Source organism: Chamaea fasciata, unplaced genomic scaffold, assembly GCF_029207755.1.
Source record: "Chamaea fasciata isolate MVZ Bird 193981 ecotype frontalis unplaced genomic scaffold, bChaFas1.0.hap1 SCAF_3, whole genome shotgun sequence".
Taxonomy (NCBI): domain Eukaryota; kingdom Metazoa; phylum Chordata; class Aves; order Passeriformes; family Sylviidae; genus Chamaea; species Chamaea fasciata.
The window spans coordinates 40,839,699-40,859,167 of NW_027094088.1; the positions used below are offsets into that span (position 1 = coordinate 40,839,699).

Below are 19,469 nucleotides of genomic sequence, written 5' to 3' on the forward strand. Positions count from 1 at the left end.
TAATTATATAGCTTATATCCAAAAGGTGAGCTCATTGTGGAGTACAGTGAATGCCTTGATGGTTAATTTTTTCCTTTTTCTGCAATGAATTTCAGAAGATGTTCAACTGGGCAGAAAGAGAAGGGTACCTTCTACGCCTTATATCTTAGATAGAACTCACAAGTTGGCTAATGTTAGGACTGTTTTCAGTCCTAACATTAAGAAAGGAATATATTTTTTTAAAAAAAGTTGTTTTTACAAATGAATTTTATAATTTTTTATTAAAGTAGAGATTCATACCATATGCACAGGCTTAAGTCAAGCTCCCTCTCACAGATTTGTTTTCTCTCTCAGATGTTTAGCTTCAGAACTTTTCCTTAGTAACATCTGTAATTTGAAGACAGATAGGAATTATTTCGGTTAATTTTCTTGTAGCCAGCCCAAAATTTGTTCTTCAACTGCAAAACACTAATTCCCCAAGCCCAAGTTTTCTTCTTAGCGATTTGTCTCTGTTTACAGATAAAGCAGAACAGTGTAATTAATACAGGACAGATAAAGTGAGGACATTCTATACTCATTATATTTTCAGTAGAGTCAATGAATAAAAAGCCTGTCATAAAAGAAGAGCAATTTATTCTTAAAATGTGCTTTGATAGCTAGGCATTTATATTCTTTTTCATTGTTTCCTGGTAACCATTTCTAAACATATCAGCATAATTAATGTAATCTCTCAAATACTTGAGAAATGAAAAGTGATTCTTTTTATGCAGAACAAAACAGAAAACATATTAAATAGAGTTCACTAAAAATGATCGTACAATTTGAATTTGGAACTCCCATCCTTTCCTCTTGTATTGATAGATGTTTTTATCCTCAAACATTCATGAAATTCATACATCAAATCCATTCTGCTCCATCTGAACCACCCAAGATACACTTGATATTATGGACAAACCTAGGTGCTTTACTAAGTCGAGTCATAAAGTTTGTTCATGGTTTTGAAGGTACTGTGTGAGAACCCTGAGGTCCCTTTCTGTTAAAAATTTAGGCAATTGAATGAAACCTTTCTCATGAAAATGAATAAAAAAGTGACAGAAATTAAGGTTGAGCTCTATGTTGTGAATGGAAATTGTCAGGTAGAGATAGAACCACTGAAGTACCCTATGCTTTTTTATGCCCCTATAAATAATGTTTGGGGGGTTTTTTCACTCTTTTCCATGACACCTGAGTGTTTGATTCCCCCCAGCTGCCCTGTTTTTTCCAGTGTGCTCTGAATTCAACTCTACACCACTGGATGTTGTGTTGTTTACTCTTTCAATGTCCCCTAAGTGAAACACTTATACTGAATAATAGAGACGTTTAAATGCTCAGTGTTAAATTGAATGGATTTAAAGATAGAAAATAAAATCCAACAGACTTAATGTGTTTTGATATCAAACAACAGGCTTCTCTTTCGCATTTGCTGGAAAAAAAGTTTTAAGCAGTGGCTTATAGTATAGAAGAATGATAAAGTGCTGCTTAAGTATCCATTCACACAACTCTGTTGTTTGGTGTGGCAAAAAGCCTCAAGACCAAAACATGCAAGGCAAAAAACCTTTTTAATGAGAATTTGACTCTTCAGACTATGAAGTGCAGTGCCTTTATCCAGCAAAGCACTGAAGTTCATGCTTTTCTTAAGCTCAAATGAATTCATTTGATCTAGTGACAAGTCTGTTGACACACTTGCCAGGCTTTTTGGAAGATGCTGGTTGCATTTCTTTATGCCATGCAGGATGAAGCCCTGACTTAAAGAACATGCTGTCCATTTCTGATGCTATTGTTATTCTGCTGAAGAAAATGTTTTCATGTAGCAACAGGAATGATTTCTGACATTCTCTTTGTTCTGAGTGTTTGCTCACAGCAAAAGGAACCCTTCTGTGGACACACAATAGCTTGATGATTAGAGTACTCAGCTGAAGAGGAAAGAACATAGGTTCAAATCCTTGATCCAAACCAGACAGAGCAGGGAATTGAACCTAACTCTCTAGTGTCAGAGATTAGGGTACTCCACTGGGATAACAGCAAGCCAGGTTTCAACTCCCTGCTCTGTCTGGTTTGGATCAAGGAGTTGAACATCAGTCTCCTCCATCTCAGCTGCGTGCCCTCATCACCAAGCTATTTGGCCAAGAAGGGATAGGGTGTTTTGCTCCTAAAAAAAAGAAAAAAAAAACATTAAAAAGCTCATTTTGCACCAGAGTAAAATATAAACTACCCAGTCCTGACTATTTCCACATGATGGAATTGTTGTTGCCTGGCCAGGCCAAGAGAGAACTACTTCGTGGTCACATACCGAGAGTGCCAGAAGCAATAGAAGATATAAAATCCTTCTGTCCCTGCAAATGCAGCTAAAGATGCAGAGATCCAGCCACGTTATCCACATGGCTTACGCAGAAGCATAGAAAACAAAACCACCAGAAGCCAGTTCATGTGAATGTCAGAGCTATCTCAGTGAACCACAGTTTTGTTTGGAGGAGAATAGGGGAGGAAGATGAATATTCTGTCAGTGCTCTTGGAGGTGTCTGTCAGAGCACAGGCTGTGAGTCTGTTTGGATCTTCAGGCAGCTTTTTTCTCCACTGGTTTCCATGTCTCTCTTCTCTCCCTTGATTTTCTACCTGGTTCTCTCCAATTTCCATGCTTTTCTCCTCCTTTCACTGCCCTTACCGTATATTCAGGTCCTTTCCACAAAAATTGTTCTGGCTTAAGCTCTAGTCTTTGCAGTGGCACACTTAATTGAAACTTGTAAAATCCTCTGCGAATGTGCTTATATCAGTTGATAGAAATGGATGGGTTGTAGCTGTTTGCCTTTTCCTTGTAATCCACACATACATGTTGAATTTTTTTATCTAATCCTAGGCATTTTTAAAGGTTTAAATGTTTGGGTGTTTTTTTTCCACTCATTAAATTCTCTTTTGCCTCCTGATTTTAACCAGCAGTAGAACACCAAGCATTTTTTGACAACCTAGCATGTGAACCCTTCTATAGTCGTCTGCATAGGGCTTGTTTACTTTAGTCATGTGAAGTTCATAGACTGAAAGTCTGTATGTGTTGGAATTCTCAGTATTGTGTATCTGCAGGTATGGAGCGTGGACTTCTAATTTTGGATAAGAGTTTTTTACATTCATTCACTTGTAATGGAAAATGACCACTGTAAACTAAATCAGGATTTAGTACGCATATTTATACCAAAGAATTATTCCCAGTAGAATAAGAATGGAAATGTGGGGTGTATGAATTATGGAGTCATTATTTCAGTTACATTCACCAACAGAGAAGCACTGTTACAAAATGTGTGGCTGAAAGTCAGGTTAGTATACATGCCCAAGAAGGACTCAGTCTTGCATTTGGAATACTCCTGCTGTTGGACACTCAGATTATATTTTCCCCTGTCTCCTGCCATACCCAGGGCACAAATTTACGTTGTGATGTCTTGTTTCCGTCTCTCTTCATTCACTCAGCAGCACAGAATAAGACACCTGAGAACCTCACTCATATGTTTCCATTGCTGTGTTATCAATAAATGAGATTCCACGGCCTGCTCCAGAAACTGTCCACACACACACTGCCCTAAATGTCCACACATGCTAGTCTTGCAGCATGCTGTGTCATTTCAGCCTGTGTATAAAATGGGGTCATGTTTGTTTGTAGACCCTGCCTGATATCTGGAAGGGGACGATAGGATACTTCTCTCTCTCTTTGTTTCCTGTAGAGTCCCACAGTCAGTAAGCCTGACTGGTTTTCACATTTCAATAACCTCTCTCCTCAGCCCTTTTGGATATTATCTGTTACTATGAAGAGTAAGTTGACACTGTGGAACCTGGTTAGCATTACATTTCATGACGTCTGTTGAATTTGACAGGGTGGGCTTCTGCACAAATCAAGGGAATCCAGGCCTTGGCATGGCTGCAGGATACCCTTATTTGGGTACCTGACTGAATGCTGGACATGCACAGGGAAAACTGACCACACTGTACACAATGACACTCACCTACAGTGTAGTGGTCCAGTGAGGAAAATGTCCTCATAATCCTTAATGGAGTGTTAGCATGGAATTGGATCTTCCTGCTGTAAAGCAACCCAAGGCACTTTGTAATCAAACCGCACACTGTAAACTGTTTTACATGAAGTCAGCTGCATTGCATCCTTGCTGGCAGACACTTTAGAACCATAATTACATTAATCTCCATCCTTAATTTGCTCCATTGTGCTTCTGTCATTGCAGGATCTCTGCTACCAAGTGGGATGTGTTCATTTCCTCAGTGCTTACTGTAAACTGCAAATTAAGGGTGGCATGGTTAGCTCACAATTGCCTGATTTTTGTGGGACTAAATCTGGTTCATCATTACTTGAGCATTTAGTTTATTATTGTTTCATGAAGCACACAGTACTATATTTGACTTGAGGGACCTATTCCAAATAGAGGTCTATTTGCAAAGAAAGTTTGTTTGAGAACCTGGTGTAGCTACAGAGTCCTCTGTCAGCCCTGGAGGAGTGAGCTGGATAATGCTGAATTAGGAGTGGACCACCATCTTTAATTTAAATTAATAGTGTCTAATTATTAAAGCCTGGGCCTACTCAGTCTGTCATAGTATGCCCACCTCCTTCAGCAGGAACTAGGGACATTTCATTCTTGTATAATTTTATACCTTGAAAGAGTTTCATACTGAGCAATTCTAAGTTGCATTTATGTTTTTTGTATTAGTCATCTTACAGCTTTTCATCTAGCAAAGGATGAGCCAGAGAGATTTGAAATTCTATTTGCAGAGGAAATCTATCATGTTTAATGGAAAGTGTCCAGAAAGGTAACATGACTGCAGATCCTAAATTAAAAACTGCATGAGAGAAAAGGAGATTTTTGAGATGCCAGGTCTCCAAGGACTGTTTCATTCCATAGTGTTTAAGTAATGCTTTAGTGGTACTTGCTGACTCTTGTTTCCCTTCAGTTACTTCCAGGAATCCTATTTTATAAACCTCTTTTAATCACTGCTGTAAAAATCCATTCTGAGTTACAATTCAGTATATAGTTAATGTTCCAAGAAATAGCCATGCCTGCCTGCCATTAATTCTAGCCTCCCTCTGTATTGGATATCCAATTTCTAAATCTGTCACTTGCCAGTTGTGGAAGGGAGGGAGAAAAAAGTAATCAGATAAAACTGCTGAAAATTTGTCTCTTAATGCAAGTTCAGTACTCCTAAGCATAAGCAAAATAAAGCCAGGGTAAAGACTGATATTTTACATGACTGCTTCCAGTATTTCTAGGTCTTCTGCCTCCTTTCTGTTCCTCCCTTCCCCATCTTTTTTTTTCCCATTTCATCCTTTACCATCTAACAATATGCTTTGGGCCCTAGTAGCACAGACTTAGTTTTGCTTTTGGTGGTTCTGCCACTGTTTTTATTTCCAGAATCAAAAGACACCAAGTCACTGCATCTGTGAAATGCTCCATTTGTGTGCCACAGGTTGGTATGTTCTGTACCATCTATATTTGTTCTTTTTTTGAAACAAAACCAAACCAACAACCCCCAAAACAATGAATGTACAGAGTTTCAAAAGTGTATTTCAAAAGATCCATCATGTAAAAAAAGGTATATTTATGGAGTTCTAACCTTCCATCTCCATCCAACCTGTGTTAAAATTGCATGAGAATCACACACGGGCATGAAGGTACCACTCTGTGCATGGGGACTCTTAGAAAATTGCTCTAATAGGAATGTGTGCTGCTGGCCCAACAGCTCAGAATTTCCTTCTTCTAATTTAATGACCATTGGTTCTTAGGGTCTGAACAAAGACCTTTTTTGCGGCTTTAGATGAGAGTGAATGCTTTGAGGATTTTCAGCTTATGCTTCCAGTGGTAAAAGTCTCAGTCCAAGATAGCCAGAAAAGTTAAAATCAACATCAGTTTGTAGAAAAAGATGTTTTTCATGAAGGTTTCCAAGGAGCAAGCTGCTTAGATTAATTAAGTAATGTAAAAAACATCCCCACTAAATCAAGTCCCCATAGTTCAATTTTTCCATCAGGAGACCAGAATTATGCACCTTATTTCTGAGGTCACTTCCATAATTACAACAACATACATTCTTTGTAATAGCTTTTCCTTTTTAATGGATATTTGAATGGAGGTAATTAAATATGTTTTCTTTCATACCCTTCTCCTGAGAGGAAACATAACAACATGATGAAAATACAAGTGAATGGGAAGTAATAAATGTCTACTAAAAATAACTGCTTTTTTACTCTCTAAGCAGTATTGGTTGCTAATTGTTAAGACTCTCAGAGTGATAATGGGGAGATTCGGATACCTGTCATACTATATAAAACTGGATTCCAAAATATTTCTGTTTAATAAGCTCTTTCTAAAAGTGTTACTGCAGTCAGAGGTACCAGCTGTTTGTCTCTGGTCCAGGCAGTCATGAAATATGGTATATAAAGCAGAAGTAAAACTTTTTGAAAATCAGATCTAGTTGCTCTTCTCTTTTACACATTCTTGGGCCCCTTTCTATTTTTTAAACTCTTTTCTCTGTGTCCTAATCAGTGGAATGATTGACTTCTGTGCCAACACTTCAGTGAAATGCACTGTGTTTCTTCCACTGGAGCAGGACCCAGAAAGCAGCATTACAGGTCATGCTCAGCCTGGGGTGATGAGCCTCTAATGACTACAATTTTGCATGGGCACAGACTGCGAACGTAAATGCTCAGAATATCAGATCCTTCTCAACATACTGAGATGTCTTTGGCTTCCAAAAGTGAAGTAGATATTCTGTAGACATGGACTGCCAAATAGAAACATCACTCTTCTTGTATCCAGTCAGACAGCAAAGAGGTGCGACTCCTTATGATCTGAATTTCTGACATTTTTCTATTCACAGTCAAAACTAGAAAGGTAAAGGTCTACAAGAGAATATTTAAGAATGGAAAATAGGATCCAAAGACTTTCTCATGTTCAGCACTGATTTTTGGCTGGATGGCCTCTGAAAGGATTACAGTGTTTCAACTGGTTCATGTCTCCCTGTTGTCACAGTGGCATCTCAGAAGGGTTAGCAGCAAGAAATTCACTTCTCCAAAGCCTTTCAAACTTTAATGGAGGGAAAACCAAACTAAAAAGTGGTGATTAGAAGAAGTTAGCCATTTCACATTGCCTGTCTTATGCTCTGATGTTCTGATATGATTTTCTGTTTCTTGTTTAGTAATAATAGTACAGGAACTGAAATAAGTGTAATGGACTGTTTTTCCTATCAACAAATGCCCTAGTTGTTGTCACTCAGTTGCCTGCTGAAGCTGCTTATAGGGTCTTGTGTTTCTGCTATGAATATTATTCCTTCTTTCTCCCACATTTACACAAAGAACAGGAGAGTAGTTGGAACCTAAATCCATTTATAAAACAGATACATATAGAAGTAATCACAAGCTGTTTAACGCCACCTGGGAATGTAAGTTATCTGTCTGGGCTTCCTCAGTTAATAGGAAAGAAGTGAAGCATTTTAAGGGGGATTCTCTTCTATTCTAAGCAAAAAAAAAAAAAAAAAAAAAAAAAAGCCAACCAAAAACCCCCAAAAAACCCCTCAGGTAGTTGGGATGAATGCCTTCTGAATGAGTTCCTTTATACTGAGCTTAAATAACTGTTACGGGTGAGACACCTCATTTCAGCAGGCTCAAGTTCAACAAATCCCCCTCAATGCACTTAGGTATGATATGAATGCCTAGGGTTGAAGCGTAGGGCCTCGGGAGGGCATCCTTTGTTAACTCTTTAGTGTGTGTACATCCATTGAAATTAGAACAAAAAGATAATTTTAAAATAGTAAAACCAAAAAAAATTAAATACATGTTAAGAACTGAAATCTGCTTCCTGCACTTGTCAAGAAAGAATACTTATTTCCTGTAAGACATAGAGATCTGGGGCTGCAAACCAATGGATCAGTACCCCCCTAGATCTCATATCCATTGTATTCTGTTTACTTATTTTTGAAATTTGGATAAAGACATATGAAAGAGAATTTGTCTATGAGCTTAATTTTTTAAAATTGTATGAATACTTAAGAGAAAAAAAATTATTTAAAAAAATGTAATACCTGAGGGATGTTAACAAGGAAAGGTAATAATGTCCTCAAGTCTTCTAGGATACAAAATAAGAAATGGATAGTTTTTGTCTGTGAGAAGTTACCAGAAGCTGCAGTGAGGGAAAAATTGAAATGAGGCATAGAGTCATGGAGTGAGAGAATTCTTAAGACTGGAAAAGACCTCTAGGGTCATCAAGTCCATCTGTTAAATAAAACTATAAAGGCACTGACTCCGTCAGTTAGACATGATTTCAGACCATGATTTTTAGTAATCAGCAGAGTAACAAATTTCAATTCCCAGGCTCATATTTTGAAGGATGCTTTCTTTTTTTTTTTTTTTTGGAAAGGGAGTTGGGAAGAGCTCAGGAAGTCCTCCAAAAAATGAGGAGGAGGCTCCTCAGCTTGTCTAGACAAACAAAAACTTGTGGTTCACATGGATCAACAGAAATAAACTCATGACTGTACATACATGTGTGTATACAATAAATGTCTAAGAAAAAATGTTTTCATTGTATTGTCGGTTCTCCCAGAATAAGCAGTAGCACTGAAATATTTTAATTCATTTCTTTGGTATAACACTGTTTTTCAGTGAAATCAAATGTACAAATGAAGCAAGGATAGTTCTGATCATTCTACTTTTTGACAGATCAGAACCATACTTGCAATCTTTAGAGGTATTTAAGTGGTCATTTTATTTGAGTGCACTGCTAAGCTTTATTTTCATATTAGCAAACGGAATAAAAAAGAAACTTTAGATTTGCTAATTGGAAGTTGTCATGCCTTTAACAACTTGAATGACTGACTCAAGACAGTTTTCTCTCTTGCAGGAAGACTAATGTAAAATTCCTTTTAAGGTGCTTAATCTTATCTCTTGGATTCCCTTTTTTACAGAAATTTAAAAAATGCTCTTCTAGCCGTGACTTCAGATGTGTTGTGAAAGATAATCTTCCAAGACTGACAGTAGTAGATTGTAATCAACCAAGCAAGGAACTCTGAGGCACTAGGGTGCATATTTTAGAATTTTAATGGAAAACCTCCGCACAGATTTAGCTCCAAAAATCCATTCTCAGTTCTAAAAGTAATTATATGTATAGAGAGATGTGTATATATGAGAGATATAATGCATAATGATGATTCTCTGATTTCCTTTATGTTATAGCTGAAATGAGGTGTTTGTGTATTCCTGCCATTTGTTGTATGTATTGTTGGTCTAAGGTTTACTCTCAGTAACACTATCCTTAAAGCAAGCACTTCAGTCTTCATTCTGAACCTGTATGTTAACTCCATGTGGTTTCAGCTTCCACCCTTCCACAACAAATTACTATTTATGTAAGTCGTCAAATCCACATAGGACAGGCAGCTGCAGAAGAAGAAACTGAAGCCTATAAACCATAGCAAGAAGCATAAGACTCCCATAAGAGACTAGTCTTTCTGTATTTAGCCCAATAAGACTGAATTATTCATTACAATCAAGCTAAAGCTGCTTCTGTCTTGCCAGTTTATCCAAAATTTTGTTGAAAATTAAAGCTCAGCATGAAGCCTCCAGAGAATTATTCCGAGTTAGTAACACCTGCAAAGAACAGAGATTTCACTGTGGGGTAAATTGCTGTGTGATTGCCCACATGTCAGCAAAACTTATAATTGGGAGAACCTGAATATTTTCTCTGTATTTAACTGGTGAGGATTTTGTGGGGTGTCATTTTGCATTAAGTAGTAGAGTTATAATTTAGAATGTTTCACAGCAACTGATTGTGTTTGTTTTAACAGCAGCTTTTCTTTTCTGTGAGATTTCTATTGCTTTCAGCTGCTATTGCAAGTTCATAAAGCACACATTTAGAAACCTTTCTTATTCTTAGGAAAAATTGTCAGAGACAGGCTTCAAACTGTGGAATTTTCTTCCTGTGATTTCTTGTGAATTTAGAAGTTGAAACTTTCCCCTGCTTAGCTGTATCTCATAAATGGCAAGCTAAGTGAGGATCTTGATCTCTATATCTGTAGCATATGTACAGTCATCAGCTCCCTGGACAGCAGTGGAAACTACCTAAAGCAGATCTTTGTTTCTTCCAGATGTTTCAGAAATACACTTATAAATAATATGAAAAATTCAGGTGGAGCTCCTAAATCAAATTGGATATTCACATTATTAAGTATCCAAAAAAGGACAGAGAAAGAAAAAAGTCAAATTGCCTTTGCTCCATGTTGTGCTGTATTGTTACATGCCAAGGTCTTATTTTCTGCATTTTCCACAAGTCCTGTATCGATTCATGACTTACATTTGGAGCAGAATTTAGGCTTGTGGCTGATGCTGGTAATAACAGCTCCAACAGAAAATAAAGCTTATAAGATTCAAGGTGAAGAAGCCTTAGACACAGACTTTTCAGTCCTTTGAAGGGAACCAGCTCTGACCCACAGTGCTGTCCTTGCTAGGAAGAGTTAGCACTGAGCTCCATAGGCTGCGGACACACCTGGATGTGGCTGCTTCATGGGAACTGCCTGGCCTCTGCCTGCTCATCTCTGGGCAAATGTGCTTTTGTGGCTTGCAATGTTATGTGACCTCATTTAAATCACAATGTACAATTTACTTTCAGGGCTGGAATGCCTGAACCTAATTTGACAGCAGACTCTTTGCACTAGAGAATATGTACTGAATGGAGCCTGTTGGTACAGTTTTCTGTCCTTCCCTTATTAACATCTTGCCACCCCTCTAACTTTTGTTCCTTACAGGGAAAGTTGAAGTACTTGCCTCACTGAACTCACACTTACAGTCATAACTGCTGGATTGTTTAGTGTGGGGTTTTTTTATTATTTATTTCTTTTTTCTCTTTTTTTCCAGTTGTGACAGGAAAAAACCCGCAACTGATTAAAGACTAAGGAGAAAGGGATATATCTAACACAATAACAACTGCTTTCATATGTGTGCTTTTAGTGTAGTGAAACTTGCCTCAGTGAATTCCTTTTATATACCTTTTACAGTTACTGGAATAAAATATCCCTGGTGCCAAAGGCAAGGAACTCATAACTACATGAATGTGTTAGACAATAATATCTAGTGGGTACTCCTGCTGTACATAATAGCTGAGCTATTCTTACTGCAACACAACTAAGGGCTAATATAACACAGGTTTATTTCCTTGGATCAACATGGAATATATTAAAAAATAATTTGCTGGGCAAAATGAAGCTTTTCAGGCTCATGTAGTCCTACTGCCTGCTCCAGAGCTTGCTGAGAAATGTAATAAAATACCAAATCCCTACTGACTGAATAATCTTCCTTTTCCACAACACTTCAAAGTATTTCCCTTTTTCACTTTAAAACAGAACTATAGTAAGTGGCTACCAGCACAGAATTGTCTGTGAAAGTCCTGCCGTGGGCTCTAACTTCAAGCTTGTAATCTCCATGTCACTGATCATGGATCAACCTATACTTCAGTTATTTAGAGGATTAGAGGAAGACCTGGTGTTTGGCTCAGGGCTCTAGGGAAGAGGAGAGGAAGCAGGTGTATTGTGTAAGTAAACCTCCATGTGTCAACATCCATGTGCTTGTCAGAGGAATTTATCTGCTCCAGCTGTGCTGCTTGAAGAGGGGATCTTTCAGTATATATTTATCTGACATATTCTATGTCTGAAACATGCTGTCAGTTTCTTTCAAAGAACTTCATAGCATAGGGAATGGGATTATGAGGATGATCTAGCATCAACATAGGATCTTACAGTACGAACCAAAGTGCCAGCTAAGAGCAGCTGATTGGGCTAGATGCCTTGTAGTGCTAGTTAACCCCTGTCTAAGAGGAAAGGGAAGGACACAAGGAGATTGACTGTCATTTTACAGAGAGGAAAATCAATGTACTGAAAGCATGTGTGTCAAGAAAGCCAATGAAAAATAAGAGGAGCAAAAGCGGAAATGTGAAATAAGGATTGTGTTGTTGGCTTCTAGTCCACGTTTCTGTCTTGTATCATGTACAAACTTTTATTGCTTCAAAGCTATTATTTTCAAAATGTGACACCCATTTTAAAGACATCTGAAAGAAGGAAAAATAATGGCCAAAAATTAAATAAAGGGACTCAGAGTAGGCAAAAGAGATTCACATTTGCTTCAATTCAAAGGGTTGTTCATTTATTTCTGCTCTGTTACAGATATGTACCTGAATTTAAGTGCTTGTCTTTGAATTATGTTATGAACATGTCCACAATTTATGGAAATTTGTGTACAGGGAGTAATATCTGCCTCAAAGTCTAAACTATTGTTAGAATAAAAATGTTGTGAAAACAGATAACAAGAAAAGAAAAACATCTTTCTTTTCTAGGTTGTCCTGGGGCCAAGAAGAACGAGTTCCTGACAAGTGTTTTGGATGCATTGTCCACAGATATGGTGCATGCAGTCTCTGATCCGTCACTGTCTTCTAGCCGGTTGGTTTCAGATCCTTTTTGTTTGTCTTTAAAAGGATTTTCACTGTGATGAATGGATAGTTGAGGGCTTGGAGGAGCTTTTATAAAGGTTGAATTTCCAAGAACCTACCTTTTAGTTCAAAGTTTCCACTGTGGACTATGTTCACTAAACAGATATACACTTGACAGATGAATTCTCAGCAGCACAGCTAAGGGTTTATCTACAGCTGCTGGTGCAACTGTGTGTGAGTCTTTGTTCTCCTCTCAAGGCTTTATTCTTGAATGTGTGCTACCTTCCTGATTCATATTCTTCCTAGCTGCTTGCAAAACCAACCAATGCTATCAACAGTCACAGGTAGTGTTTAAAATGTGTAAGTGCTGTCAAACTTAGGGCATCTGCAGGTCAGGTACTTATCTGAGCAGATAGCATTTATTGCTGTAGCTTATCCTGTAATTCAATACATTTAGGTGTTGTAGCTCTAAGAGAATCCATCATGGGTTGTAACTGGAGCTTTGGTATTTGGCGATGCTGATTGTTGATCAACTTCAGCTGGCTGCTTTGCACATTTAATGCATCTTCTTGCTGTGAAGCCGTCTTTTTCTCTTTTATTTTTCTCTCCACTTTTCCCTGTTTGAGGAAATTTAAGGGCAAAGCACTGTTCACCAAGTATGATTCTGACCTCAACGGGGTTTCAGAGAGTACACTAAAAGTAGATTCTAGTTCTTAGTGTGAAATTTAGGATATTTTGGCCAAAGTGAGAAAAAGAGAGATTCACTACAAAAAAGTTAGTGTCCAAAAGCAGGGAGATTTATGTAACAATGGTGATCTGATGGTGATGTAACTATTCTGAAAAAAAAGGTATTAAATATCAGAATTAAGACTAAACTCTCTTTTTTTCCTGTTCCAGTGTTTCTGAGCCTGATCCAAATCATACTCTGGAAGAGAGAGTCGTCCATTGGTATTTCAAACAGCTAGATAAAAATTCCAGTGGTGATATTGGGAAGAAGGAAATCAAGCCATTTAAGAGATTCTTAAGAAAGAAATCAAAGCCCAAAAAATGTGTGAAGAAGTTTGTGGAATACTGTGATGTGAACAACGATAAGTCCTTGTCAGTTCAGGAATTAATGGGCTGCTTGGGAGTAACAAAAGAAGAAGGTAAAGCAGAAACAAAGAAACGCCATAGTAAGAACCTTTTCTCTATGTCTTTTTCACAAAATTCTTCAAAGCTTATGAAGTCTGATATTTATATGCGCCAGACTTATACAAAATAAAAGAATACACCTGTCTGCAGCTACTGCAGCTGTTGCTTTGGGAAGATGGCAAGAAAGTTGCTTCTGGATCACTTTGCTCCAACACAGAATCAAAAACTTCCTGTTGATTCTGACCTTTAAATGTATTATGGTAGGAAACCTAGGAAAGTACAATAACGGTCATCAAAAAGCCAATTATTGTAGAACTGTGTTCTGAGTGAGAGGAAGTATCACACCTGTGCTTTTTGGATTCCTGAAAGGAAGCACATGGTTGAGCTTTCTTATGAATTCTTATTTCTCCTTTGTGGTTTAGGGATGCAGAGAGGAATGTGGTCATTGGCCAAACAGGTGGAGTAATGGCTAATACACAGCCACCTTACCTTGCTGCCAAACTGGTAGGAAGGGGAACAACTAATTACGGGGTATAATAGTCCCTGCAGAGTTCAATCACACATTTTCAATTCCTGAAAATGGGAAAAAAATAGTAATAAAAAAAGTTACAAAGAGCAGCAATAGATCCCCATACTTTAAGAAGTTGTGGAAGAATGATTATAGGTAAATTCTTTTTCTGGTACCTTGAAATGAAGTGAGGACAGTTGAACAAATGTCTCATTGGTTGTATTCAAGTCTAAAAAAGGAATACTGCAGAAAGACAGAAGAATTACATTTTACTAATGAAGAAAATTATCTGTGGCTCATAGTAATAGATCTCTCAAAAGAAGTATTGATCAGATCCAGGATTCTTTTCCTATGGCTTTTTTGTGGACCTTATAATGATACCTTCCAATTTTCACTTAGATGATGAAGGCTAAAAAATGTATATGAAGGTGGATGACTTGTTATCTTTATGCTATGAATGTGGAAAGTGAAACACTTTGGTCCTGCTGCAGCAGGCATTCTTAGGACTTACTGTGGATGAAATTTGGGTCCAAAACCACTATGCAGGAGGTAAAGGAAACACACAGAAAAACTGAAAGCAAACCCAAGGTTTTTTGTTTTCATATTCCAGTGGAAAAAAAACCAAAGATTGGGATAAACTGCCTGTTTTGGAAATGAAAATTGTAAGAAGCGTGAAATTGTATGAAGAACACACACAGATTTGGCTGAAGTAAAAATTACATCCACCATAACTGAAGTTTTTTAACAGATCTTCTCAAAAAATAAATCTATTCAATAGAGAGAACATTCAACTTTGGAAGGAAAAAAAAACCACACAAACTCAGAAGTTTGGCATTGAAAAACTAGTGGTATCCAGCTGGAAAAAAAGTTCTTAACCAAATCATCGGGTTGCTTTACTAGAAGTACACAGTTTTAAGGACAAGACAATAAAAATTACTTTTGTTGGAATACCATTATTCTATTTTGTTTCTCTTACTTGATAATTAATTTTTTCTTTTCTGATACTCCTTTCACTTGTACAAATAAAAGAAATCACCATTTCACTGGAGTTAGAGTTACATTTCTAGGAAAATATGAGACTCTTGTCACCTGAGGTGTGGGAGCTGAGTTAAGGAAGTAGCTCTGTATCATTTTGTGTGAGTCCTAGGTGTCCTGTGTGAGAATAGTTTGAAGCAATATAAAAGCCCGAGAGTAGTACAGCATGTTTTCTGAAGGGAGTGCTAGCTGCTGTAGCATTTTTCAAGGTCCAGTTTTGTTTCTCTTAGTTCCAGTACAGCTTGTTTGACCTGCAGACTGACATGGAAAACCAAGAGAGCAAGTTCCTCCCTAGTCTCATAATTTTGCTTAGGAAGATTAATAGGCTAGCAAATTTAGCTTTCTGGGGGTTTATTTTCCCCTATTTTGAGCACTGTCTAAGGCTTTGAGACTAAAAAACTTTAAAAACCAGTGATAATCTTGTCATTTTACAGATTAAATATGAACAATGTCTTTGGCTTGTAGAACTGTTTCTGTGCAATATCTTTAATCAAAGTGAATGCTTTCCAGACAGTCTGCTTGTCCATGCTTCTTTACTGCCAGGGATAATAGACTATATTTACGACTAAAGATTCAGTAAGTTTGAAGTTCTCAGCCTCGACTAGATGCAATCCTAGAAGCAAATTTGACATGTTAACTGGAAAGAGATGTTGTTGTTCAACTTTCATGTAACTCCTTGAAATAAGCAACACCTGTATTGAGGAAAGAAAAAAGTAGATATGTCAATGAAAGATGTGAAATATTTTATCTCATTTATTGAAAGCTGTGCACTTACCCTGCTCTAAAAAAATCTTTTCAGAATGAGGGCTTCAGTTCTTGAGGATAACTTGCAAACCATATTTATAATGTTTTCTTTCCCTTCCTTTAGCGGTTCCTAGAACCAACACTGAGAGCACTTCATCCAGCAGGCAGGTGAGTACTGAGGAGTGCAATATCTCTATTTTTGTCTCTCCTGGCTGAATTTCTTGGGATTTTAGCAATCATCATTGCAACTTCAAACTGCTTTAATCTTCTATTCTACAGAGTTGCCAGAAAAATGTAGAGCAACAACCCAATTAACAAATTTTGACTTCAGTTCTATGTATGGAAAGATAAATCAGTCAATTACAGCTGCAGAGTAAAAGTGCATAATTTGCAGAGTGGATTAGGTTTGCATGCAGAAGTTCCTAGGAAAGTGTAAATTGACGTATAGGACATATATGATAATTTGATGAGCGCAATTGAGCCCTCATGAGTCTTCTGCATTCCTGACAGACAGCATTCCCATACACTTTTAAGTGTGGACTGCTACATCTTCGTTTAACTTTTATGTTAGCTGAATTTGTCAATTTTCCTTTGTGTCACATATAGACACAAACTGACATTTATTGAAATGAACAAAGGCATGCATTTCCATGCCCTGTGAAAATCTATACATTTCACAAACTCCACGGCATTATTATACGATGGCTTTAAACAGCTTTTAAAATCTTAGTGCAATGAAAAGAGCAGTCACTTTCAAATGCCTTTGCTGGCTGAGCAAAATGATTCTGAAGAACTAGGATTTGCATCACTCTGCTAATCTATGATTAAACTAAAATTGCAGAATGATTGGAGAAAATAAAATGTCAAGTGTCTTGACAACATAATCCATGATTTTTTAAAATCAATTTTCTGCAAAGACTTGATCTTGGTTTTCAAAATAGCACCAGTGTATGTCATCCATGGAGGTTTGGGTGCTCAAGCCATTCAGAGTTGCAAAAGGCACAAAAACAGAGTTTTTTAAATGAAGGAATGGTGAACTTTGAAAAGGAGGGACTCAAGTGAAAGGCCAGCAAAATAGGTTAAAAAAGTGGGGTTTAATTTCTGTGTGTCTATTTTCATAACGATTTATTAAAAAAAAATAAAAATTCTGGGCGATATTGTCATACCTTCCTAGTACTTTTGCATGGTCTTGAAGGAGGGCTTGTGAGTCTAGTAGTTTGACTCTAGCAAAAGAGTCATCTTCACACTAGTCTTACCTCACGTATTAGTTAGAAGACTTAAATTATTAATACTCACACAAGTGTCAGTAAATTATGAATTATTTTAAAACTTATATATGTAACTATATTCAAAGAACAGCTCAGGTAATGCTGCACCGGATGAAAAGAGGAATATGGCTAAAAAACACCCCAAAATCCTAGTTGTGGTAAATGTCTTCCCATCTATCATAAAGTTAGATTAATTTTTTTAATTTAATTTATTAATTAAGAAACTGAACACCAGGTGAACCTACCTGCAAGCCAAGAGAAATCTTCCTATCAAATTTGCTTGTTGATTTGTTCCCTTTTGTTATCTCTCCTTTGTTTGATGTTAGGTTTGCACTTCCTAAGGCAAGCTCAACATTGGTTGTGGTTTTACCAGAGACCTCCTAGACACTTTACATGGAATATAAAATATTCTCACAGCTACAATAATGTGATAAGTTTGTTTGTTTAAACAAGTGTTTGTGGTCTTAATTTTTCAGGTTTTCCCTACAAATCACTAATGCTTTACACAAGGCAGCCTGAAAACAATTATCCTACCAGAACTCCAGAGCATTCAGAGGAGTTATTTTAATTATATAACGGCAATTACTGGCACACGTGCATTACACTTGAAGCATGACAAGCCCTCTCCCCTTTCTTATAATCTGATACTGACTTGTGGAATTAGTAATAAAAGTGTCCTTAGAACATCTATGTTGTTTTTCAATTTTGTCCAGTAATTTTGCTGACTCAGCATCAATTATTTTAAGAGCTGTTGCTGACAAATAATAGCCTTAAATTAAGGCTGACTAAGAAAACCATCTGTTGGCATTTTCATACTTGAACAATACATGGCTGCAAATGTAGAAGGTGGTTTTCATCACAGAAGTTCTCACTTGGAAGGAAGCTACCGAAACACATTGAAGCTGCTCAAAGGAAACCACCCATCTAAGAAAGCCTGATCAGATTTGCAGCACTCGGGAGACACACACTCAAAAGCCTACTCTCTACTAATTTATTGCAGCAGTTTATTTAAATATATGGTTATGTGTGCTTCAGCACATGTTTTTTCATGTATGTGCGAATCTCTGTGTGTACACACACATAGGAGCTGAAAGAAAGCAAATAGAGAAACATACACTGCTGTGCTGACTGAGGCACAGCTGTGGTTGCTCTAAAAGAGGACAGATAGGGGATGGGTCTGACAGGACTCAGATAGTGGCCAGGTGTATTTCCCTTGCTCAGCTCCACCCTGTCCAACAAACACGCACACATGTGCCCGCACGCTGTCAGTGAGACCTGGGGGATCTCTTGCAACCTAGCAAAAAGTTTGTAAGGAAAACAAGATTATTTATGAGACTTGGGCCAGCAGCCCATTCCTTATACATCACATGCCATACGAGGTGTATTGAACTGGGGACTTGCCCAGGCAGTTGCTAAAACTGTGTGTTTAAAGGGATTTAAATGGATTTAAAGGGGCCATGGGTAAGTAGTCAAGATATTGCTCATTCCCATTCTCATAGATCTGATGAAGGACTACAGGAAACAATTTTTTTTATTCCTTATATATATTTATACAGAGCTCTTTTCTGATAGTGGCATATGGGCACTGCTGAAAAATGGAGATATAGTTTTATACTGGACATATTGAAAACATCAGTAATAATGAAAATTTTCCCAACTTCCTTTCAGCAAGTTTCGAAGAAGCAAGGGTGAACACCTTACTAATCCAAGGCAGATCTCGTTGACATGTGGGAGATTTCCTCACCAAAAGGCAATAAAAACAACTGTAGTATTTGCACTTTGTACTTAAAAATGTAAATTCACTTTGTAGAAATGAAATATTTAAACAGACTTTTTTTTTTTTTTTAATCTGTGAAAAAGTAATGGCTAGTTTTGAAAAATTATCACATACAATGTATGTGTATTCTTTTGTTGTCTGAAATATGTAAAACATGTTGGAGATGTAAAAGTTTGCATTTAAACCATTTTTTTAAAAAATAACTTTGACAAACAGTAGCATAGAAACCTGATTCTGTGTATTTTTGGTTTCAATAGTATGCCTTATTTTTTCTTAATACTGTCATTTAAGTAGAGCTATCCTGAAAAATCTACTGTATTCTCAATTTTGTCCAAGCAGTGTTGAATGTTTCAGGTTTGCAGGACTGAGAGAATTGTGTAAATTGCTGTTTACTTGGTTTTGCAGTTTTTTACTGAACAGATTTTTCGTTGGTGGCAATATTTTATTTCATTTTGTTTTTGTTGTAATTATTAGCCTTTCCAAAGATCATACAATGAGAATACAACCACTAATGGATTCAAAAAACAGTTATTCTACTTGGG

The 19,469-nt window shown here is 37.1% G+C and overlaps 1 protein-coding gene and 1 long non-coding RNA gene across 5 annotated transcripts in view; one reads left to right on the top strand and one right to left on the bottom strand.

Moving 5' to 3' along the window:
- The window catches only part of SMOC2 (SPARC related modular calcium binding 2), a 139,616-nt gene extending 120,389 nt beyond the window's left edge, over nucleotides 1–19,227 (top strand). For 2 of the 4 annotated variants that reach the window (XM_066178712.1, XM_066178714.1), the window contains exons 10-13: nucleotides 12,372–12,474; nucleotides 13,362–13,636; nucleotides 16,007–16,050; nucleotides 18,819–19,227. In XM_066178712.1, coding sequence (XP_066034809.1) covers nucleotides 12,372–12,474; nucleotides 13,362–13,636; nucleotides 16,007–16,050; nucleotides 18,819–18,842 — 446 coding nt within the window. In that variant the 3' untranslated portion in view covers nucleotides 18,843–19,227. The remainder of the gene's footprint in view (nucleotides 1–12,371; nucleotides 12,475–13,361; nucleotides 13,637–16,006; nucleotides 16,051–18,818) is intronic. The other 2 variants (XM_066178713.1, XM_066178715.1) reach the window with 1 other exon arrangement.
- Nucleotides 11,745–17,515, bottom strand: LOC136286764 (uncharacterized). The gene is made up of 4 exons (XR_010719991.1): nucleotides 17,396–17,515; nucleotides 14,280–14,346; nucleotides 14,085–14,168; nucleotides 11,745–13,081 (listed from the first exon to the last, which is right to left on the bottom strand). It is a non-coding gene; the product is annotated as an uncharacterized lncRNA (long non-coding RNA).
- Nucleotides 19,228–19,469: the final 242 nt, after the last annotated feature.